The 8,676-nt window shown below is 46.3% G+C and overlaps 1 protein-coding gene across 3 annotated transcripts in view; it reads left to right on the forward strand.

Moving 5' to 3' along the window:
* Positions 1 to 21: 21 nt before the first annotated feature.
* SLC26A8 (solute carrier family 26 member 8) overlaps positions 22 to 8,676 on the forward strand; it is a 90,775-nt gene continuing 82,120 nt past the window's right edge. For 2 of the 3 annotated variants that reach the window (XM_004710816.2, XM_045294923.1), the window contains exons 1-2: positions 139 to 199; positions 6,574 to 6,751. In XM_004710816.2, coding sequence (XP_004710873.1) covers positions 6,579 to 6,751 — 173 coding nt within the window. In that variant the 5' untranslated portion in view covers positions 139 to 199; positions 6,574 to 6,578. Of the gene's footprint in view, positions 47 to 138; positions 200 to 6,573; positions 6,752 to 8,676 lie in introns of those variants that run through there. The other variant, XM_045294922.1, reaches the window with a different exon arrangement.

The following is an 8,676-nucleotide window of genomic DNA, read 5'->3' on the forward strand; positions in this document are numbered from 1 at the left end:
CAGTCCGACCCCAGCGTCCGCACCCCGGGTTGCCCCAGGGACCCAGGTGAGCTGCCGCTGGAAGACGCCTGGGAGCCGCGGGGGCTGCTGGTGCGGAGCGGCGGAGCTGCGGCCGCCTTGGTGACACCTGGAAGTCGCGGGCAGGGTATCGCACCGGTCCCCAGCAGGGTCTGGCCCACCGAGGGCCCTCAGTGACTAGGTGAGGGATGAGTGAATGGGGATCGACCCGACTCGGGGCACTCAAGCGTTATTGTCTTGGCTATGGCAGGCCGGAGGGGGAGCCGTGGCAAGAGGCGGCAAGTGCATTTTGCAAGCCGAACCCTTTCAAAGCCTGAAGCCCATCCCCGCAAGCTGGTCCACAGCCTGTGCCGCAGCCGCCCACCTCATCCATCTCCTCTCGGGGTCTGACTGCCCCACCCTCACTTTTGCTCCTTTTGTTCCCACTGCCGGAGTCTCTTCCCTCACTTGTCCCTTTCACTTCCTGTCTTTGGGGCCCTATGAGCTCCTACCACACCACCGAGCCCCAATAAGGACGGTCTCTCCTCCACTCTCCATTGCTTCCACTCTGGCCACAGTGCATTGTCTTGTCGGTACTTCTGTACGTAGCTGATGGCCAGCTCTTCCAGGTTGCAACTTGGTCTGACTCGTTTTTCTATCTCTGTCACTAGACACTTATTGAAGGAGACTAAAAGACAGTACCTTTCCTACCTTTGACATTCACTGTCCATCAGATTGACTGAGGTAGTGGCTGGCCAAAAAACTTTTTACAAATGATTGTTTTGAAATTTGGGGGAAATGAATTTTGCCATCCCATGGTTGCAGAGAAGGTCCGAAAGATGGCAAGAGCAAGAAAAAGATATTCTTGCAACTAAACTTAAATAGCAGGAGCTCAATACTATTGGGTCAATAGCCAGCAAGTTGTGCTGTATTTAAACTAATTATCTTACCTTTAAAAATCCTCTGGACATAGTGGGTAGATGGGTGGATGGTTCAAATACGGGGTAAAAAAAGAGCTAGATCAGAAGTGCATATATTTTACAGTGCCCCCAAACGTAGCCCAGAAGCCTGACTAAAGAGAATGGACTATCTTTAAAGCGGTTCTCACACTTCATTGTGTATCAAAATCAACTGGACAGTTTCTTAAAAGAGACTGCAGGACCACCCCTGAGTTTCTGCTTCATTATGTCTCAATGGGGCCTGAGAATTTGCAATCTTAACAGGTTTTCTGTCTGGGGATCAGGTATGGACTACAGAGATTAAAGGACTTTCTCACTTGAACTAACCCAGATCCTCAAAACTATTTTACATTTGTAGAATAAGAAAATGCAAAGTAAAGAAGTTCAAACCCATGATCTGCTAAACTTAGATGGATGTCCTCCCAGAGCAGGAGGCATCAGGGGAGGGTGTATTTTCAAGATGATGCGTGGAGCTCAGGATGGTATTGATGCTACTGAGTGTGGTAACCCTAACAGTCCATAACAGTCACTCCTTTGGGTGTCTCGGATGAAAGGTCATTGTTCTACCAGGGTGGTCTGGATGATTTGTTGTTGATCTTGTTCCTCTTTTCTGAAATCTACCACCTTTTCCACACTGATGCCCATCTGGCACTTATCAGTAGGAGCTTCAGTCATGTTCCTTGTCAGGAAAAGTCCTGCTAGTGCATGCAAATAGCCAGGAAAGGATCCATGACAACAAAGAGAGTCGAATAGGGCTGGACAAATTCCAGAGAAGACCACAAAAGTGAATAAATAAGGGAATGTTGTGCTTTCCTTTGCTCCTTTTCGCTTTCCACTTTATCCCTCTTCACCATCCTCACTGTGGCCACAGAAGCTTACAACTCAAATACCTCCCCCCCTAGACTATTATAAGGAGCCCTCAAGGTCAGCGGTTCAAACCCACTCTTCTGGAGAAACATGAGGCTGCCTGAAGTCTTAGAAGTCCACAAGGGGCAGTTCTACCCTGGCCTATAGGGTCGCCATGAGTCCAAATGGACTCGATGGCAGTGAGTTTGGTTTGGGGAGACCGTTGTAATAGGAAGTGCTTCCAATTAGTCTCCTGTCTTTAATACTGTCCTCCAGAATGTTTTCTGATAGAAAAGCTTTCTGTCTTCTTCAGTAAATTAATCAATAGTCACATTTCATGTGTCTAGTGTCCTACTGGATATTACTTTTCATTTGGTGCACAGAGCAGGGTTTCCCTGGAGAAAACAGCTACTGTCTTCCTATTCTACTGGGAAATGAACCACATTTCTACGGACTGTCAAGTGGAATTCAGGATAGTGTTCATTTTCATCCCTAGGGAGGTAAATGACTGGAGATTAGGTTTTGCTCTTCTCCATACATTACGCGTTGGGACAGCGGTCAGAGTATGCCCTTCTGAGGCTCTCCGGTGAGGAGGATGAAGACTTTCAGGATGTAGAGCAAGCCAAAGAACATGAAGCAGAGTCCACAGAGGCTTTATCCAGTGATCCCGGACTGCAGCATGGCAGAATTCCATTAGTGAATCGCATATGGAAGAAGGATCGGCTGGACTCGGGGAAATCATGGAACCGGAAGTGGTGGGAGAAAGTGACTCAGAATTAGGACACGTTTGACCCATGGGGCAAGAACTCCGCAGTGAAGAAGAGGAACTTGACAATGAGGAAATCGAAAGGGGTCAAGCAGCACAGGAAGAGATGGAAAGTACACAGTGGAGATGAGGGGGAGCCTCTCCTTCAGCCGTCTTCCTCTGAAAAAACCAGGGGACAGTTCAATAACAGAGGCTGAAGCCTGGAGACAGGAGCTGGGGCAGAAGGCAAATTGCTTGGCTGAGGAGAGGCGCATGGACTCTCCGCACACTTCGGATTGTAAGAGTCCAAGAAGCTGGAATTGGACCTGAGTCCTAACTGCACGGATCCTGAGAAGGGACAGAACACTCAGGAACTAACGAGAACCAAGGGGGGCAAAGAAGACCCAGAAGTGCCTGAGAAGGAGGAAGCAGAAATCGAACCCAAGCAACACCTGACCGAGCTGCAAAATGAGCTCTGGGCAAATGGCAAAGCCATTCATTACCAACTAAGCTGGTGAGAGGAAACATCCGCTCTTACAGAAGTATTACTTCCGGGTGCTTTGTTCATGGATGAGGATGAAGAAGTGGGCAAGAGAAGAGTACAGTGCATATGCTCTGTAGAATCATTTCCACAAAAATCATTCTTCCATCAGCCATGCAGGTCAAGAACCTTGGGTGCTCTGCCTGTACCAAATATATCCAGCTTGTGGGTTGAGACAACATGTTCTTCCACTCGGTTGTCGGCCAAGTGTCCGGAACACAACGTTCTCTAAACAAAAGGCAACTGGGGTATGTGATGGTTTGACTCAGCTACTGGCTGAGAAGCAGAAAACTACATAGAGTTCAACTACTTCTTCTTTCACCTGCAGACTACAAGGAAAAGTCGCAGCACTTGTTTTGCTTTTGCAAAACATTATTTACATGATCTTCAGCCTCTTTGACCTACTGCCATTCCTGTGACGCTGGACAGTCCAGCATCTGAAGGTGCTTTGTGGGGTTTTGACTTGGGCGGAGAACCAAACTCATTGCCATTGAGTCGACGCCGACTCATAGCAACCCGGTAGGACAGGTAGAACTACCTTCTGTGAGTTTCCAAGACTGTCACTTTTTACGGGAGTAGAAAGCCCTGACTTTCTCCTGAGGTTGCCGGTGACTTTGAGCTGCTGAACCTTGTGATCGCAGCCCAACACACATCCACGTATAAGAATTAGAGGCCCCCCACATAGACATTCTGAGAAACCTTAGGCTTTTCCCCTGCTTAGTCTTCTCATAATCTGTTGGGACTGTCCAGAGTTTCTTCTCGAGGTTGACGGTGTAATATATCAGGAAATCTAAGCTCACTGAAAACCTACTTTAACTGCTATCCTTGGTTCGAGTCATTTTTTATGGATGAACATAGTCTTTGAGCCATCCACGTAAAGAAACAGAAGACTTGCTCACGCACAGAAAGAAGCAAAATTCCTGGGGGATAAACAATCATTTATGACAGGAGGAAATGAGGATATTTTGTGACGTCCGAAAGAGATCACTGCTGATCCACTAACTGAGAGGTGATCCTGGAGAGGCATTTCATTTTATGTATATTGTGTGTGTTGTTTTTGTTTAAATATATATACATTTAAAATTGAGAAGCATTGGCATTGGCATGAAAAATCCGGAATGATGGCTTCTCTTGGAAAACATGGGCTCTGGCTCCTGGGGCCCCACACTGTCGCCATGTGTTTGTAGGGGCTAGCTCTCACCAGCCCCTTCTTGAAGTTCATCCAGTGCCTGCTCACAGCACACCTGTCGGGCCCTGCCAGGACTTGAGTAGACTACCAGCCCTGCTTCAGTGCAGCCACTTTCAGAAACAAGTATGAATGCGAGGTTCTAGGTCCTAGATCTGACTCAGGGTGGCGATTTTTATCATCTCAACTTAATTAGCAGATTGAGAAGGCTTTTTAGGTGGTAGGAACAGATGAACTCTAGTGGTGGAGTTTGTCTACTGTGAGATGGCATGAGGAAAGTCAGGAAGACTGGGTCTGTATTCCTATAGGTAGCAGAAAGAGAGGGGGAGATGGTACTTCCGTTGCAATGTACAGAGCTACCTTTTGCTTGTGGAAGGCATGCAGTACTAATTCCCATGTACTGACACATTGTAACATACCTCTTTCTTTCCCTTCTGTCTTTAACTATGGTCTTTAGATGTACTGACACATTGTAACATACCTCTTTCTATCCCTTCTGTCTTTAACTATGGTCTTTAGATCCTAGGTAAGGAGCCCTGGTGGCGTGGTGATTACGGTGCTCAGCTGCTAAGCAAAAGGCTGGCAGTTGAAACCCACCAGCAGCTCTGCAGGACAAAGATGCGGCAGCCTGCTTCCATACAGATTAGAACTCAAAAAAGGCAAACTCAGTGCTGTCGGGCTGATTCCAAATCACAGCCACCCTCTAGGACAGGGCAGAACGGTCCCTGCGGGTTTCTAAGACTGTAACTCTTTCTGGGAGTAGGAAGCCTCATCTTTTTTCATGTGGAACTGCTGCTGGTTTTGAACTGTTGACCTTGAGATTAGTGGCCAATATGTAACCACGATGGCACCAAGGCTCCTTTCCATAAAGATTGTAGTCTCAGAAACCCGATGGAGCAGCTCTCCATTCTATAGGGAGGCTCTGAGTTCGAACTGACTTGACGGTAGTACGTTTGGTGTGTTGTTCCTTTTAGCTCCTGAGGGTTATGAGTTGTACAATTGCCACCCCAAACTTTGATGATAAGAATTCAATATGTTACTATATCCTGGTTGTATAGCTTTTCTAAAACTTCATTTCATTATCACTGTCAAGGGATGACAATGGCAGTACTAGGCTCATTGTGGGAATTAAATCATTCATGAAAAATACTTTGTGTAAAGCTTGGCATGTGGTAAGTACTCGAGAAATGCTGGAGCTGATGGTGGTGGTGGTGGGTTGATGTGATCGTTTTTTAATCCTTGGTGTTTTTGAGTAACTAAAAAAAGCATCGACTCGAAAATTCAACATCAATGTGAAAAAGTATACCCATGTAACACAGATAGGAAATCTATGGACATACTCCATTATGTCCATTACACAAAGAGTTCTTTTACGGGTGAGACTGCAAACAAGTTTAGGGTATCAGCAACTTTGAGAATGATCGTGTCAGCAGTTCAAGCCCATCAGCCACCGTGCTGGGGAACGATAGAGCAGTCTACTTCTGTGAAGACCCAAAAGCCAACTAGGGCTTCTTGTCTGCGGAGCTGCTGGTTGTTCTGAGCTGTTGAGTTGCAACAGGTTGTAAGGGTGTCGGGAGCATCATCCTTCTCCCAGAGAGTGACCGGTGGGCTAAACTGCTGACCTTGTGGTTGGTTAACAGCCTGATGGCTTCAGAAACCCCGGGGGGCAACCCCGGGGGGCAGTTCTGCTCTCCGTTAGGTCTCTATGAGTCAGAATCAACTCCACGGCAGTGACTGTGGTTTGGCTTGTTTCAGATAGAGGACTTAGAAGATACTGTCTTGAGCCATTAACCCTTAGCATTGTCCGTGAAATCGATAGTTAACATGGCCTTTTACCTCTTCTTTTTTACTCTGGAACATTCATTGTTGCTGTGAGGTGCCACTGACGTGGTTCTGGCTCACAGCGACCCGATGTCCAAGAGAACAAAACGCTGCCCAGTCCTGCGCCATTGTCACCAGGGTGCTTTATGTTGCAGCCCGTTGTCCATCCATCCCTGTAACGTAGTTGAAGAAAAAAAAAGGCTTTCTAGCAGGACACGTGAAACCACCCGAACTGTCTGCTTTTCCGGGCTTGGCTTTCTCACCTGGAAAGCAAGGCTAATACACATCTTGTCTTCTGCGTAGGGCGGTTTTAAGTAGAACATTTGCAATGCACAAGACAGCGCTTCGTCAAAACTGAAATGTGCTATGCAAATATAAGATACCATTATATGGGCATTTCGTTTCCATTGAAAATGTACGGACGATCTTGATATTTAAAAAAACCTGTTTTTCATTTGCTCTCTTTTCCCTCATCCAGAAACAATGCAACTAGAGAGGAGTTTCAGTTCCAGCTATCGGCCAATTTCTTTCACGTATGATGTTAAGCGAGATGTGTACAATGAGGAGACCTTTCAACAGGAACACAGAAGGAAGACTTCTTCCTCAGGGAACCTGGACATCGACATTACCACCTTCAGACACCACGTCCAGTGCCGGTGCGTGTGGGCGCTCACTCAACTGCCACCTACCTGACCAGGACCCAAACGTGGCTGGGGTCCTTAGGTGCCCCCTCTGTCTTCCTTCTTTGACTCCCCGCCATCAAAACCAGGCCATTTGTTGTAGAACTATTCTTCAGTGTATATGTGCACAGGTGTGAATGTCTGTGGAGCCCTGATGGCACAGTGGGTTAAGTACTGGGGTGCGAACTATAAAGTCAATGGTTCAAGCCCACCAGTTGCACCATGGGAGTAAGATGAGGCTGTCTGCTCTAGCAAAGATTTACCATCTTGTAACTCTAGGAAACAGCCCTCCTGTGACCTGTAGGGTCATCATGAGTCAGATGGGTTCAATGGCAGTGTTCTTTTTGTTGTTTTATTTTTGGTATACACACATACCCCATATATGTATGTATGTTTGGTTGGTATTGTAGCACTTCCTTGACTGGAAACACCCTAGGCATGAAGACTTTGGATTGCTCCCATTCCACATTACCTAGGGCTGATAAACCTAAAAAACAACACAAAAACTCTGCTGCCATTGACTCAATTCCAACTTACAGCTACCTTGTCGGGTATAAACTAGAACTGTTCCTTAGGGTTTTCAAGGCTGTGGATCGTTACAGGAGCAGACAGCCTCATCTTTTCCCCTAGGGATGATAGAAATCAACCTCACTGACAGTGAGTCCATTCTGATTCCTAGTGACACTACAGGACAGCGTAGAACTGCCCCTGTAACACTCTCTCACTGCCATCAAGTCAGGGATGATTCACAGTGACCCTATCGCACAGGGTAGAACTGCCTCTGTGAGTTTCCAAGACTGTAACTGTTAACAGGAGTAGAAAGCCCGTCTTTCTCCCAAGGAGCAGCTGGTGGTTTTGAACTGCTGACTTTGCAGTTAGAACCACCACACCATCAGGGCTCTCTAATGAATACACGATTAATCCATGTCGGGACACACAGCAGCAACCGTGGTGGAGTATGGTAATAGGATGCGCTCCTGCTACCCTCATAGCCAGTGGTACCCCAGGAGGCCATGCGACTAGATGGTGCCATCCAGGAGCTCTATTTCTGTGCTATGAACCTTGTAGCAATCTGAGGAAGCTTATGAATCCCTCCAGATTAATTTTTAATACATAAAATAGACTGTTATAAAGGAAAGCAAGTATAGTGAGACATATTGAAATAAAAGGATTTTCTAAAATTGTACTACGTAATAATGTGGGTCTAATGACTGCCATCGTTTCCAAATAGTGACAGGAATATTTCAAGGTAACAGTGGTCCCTCGGTTGTCAAATTTGTGTTTGAGTGAACATTGAAAAATTTGAGAACTGGACATATTGTTCCCATAAGAAATCATGGGAAATCAAAGAATTGGTTCTGAAGACCAAAAACCACACGTACAAAAGCACTATGGAGGCGTTCAGCCTTCTCCCGCATCACTGTCTCAGGTACACTATCGTCATCCAGTTGTTTCTGGTTTACCCAAATTCACAGTCGCTTTTCAGCCTCGTTGATGGTCTGGGTTCTTTGTTTCGTGGTTAATTCTACACATTTTGCTACATTACCCACTGTAATCTTTATTTTTTCTAAAATGTTGATAATGTCCACTTAGCCATGTTGCCTTCAGTTGCCAAGGGGTGAGCGGGCTCACATTTAATAATGGTTTCTTTCTTTAACTCTATCGTGGCTCTCACAGTTTTCCTCTTAGCTAATTTTCTTTGGAGCCATGATTTCAATATTTTGTGCCAATAAGGTGTAAGAAAAAGCACGGTGACGAATATTTTAATGCACCACCGCAAGCACTGTACGCTGTCTGAATGAGAGTCATCCGTGTGTCCTCCGTGAGACTCGACACGTGATTCACTCTCACTGGGCAGGTTTTCTCAAGTCAGAGTTCAGTTCAACAATGGAACAAAGTTA

This window comes from Echinops telfairi, unplaced genomic scaffold, assembly GCF_000313985.2.
Source record: "Echinops telfairi isolate 266 unplaced genomic scaffold, ASM31398v2 ScPeMD7_3533;HRSCAF=4204_1, whole genome shotgun sequence".
NCBI classification, from domain to species: Eukaryota; Metazoa; Chordata; class Mammalia; order Afrosoricida; family Tenrecidae; genus Echinops; species Echinops telfairi.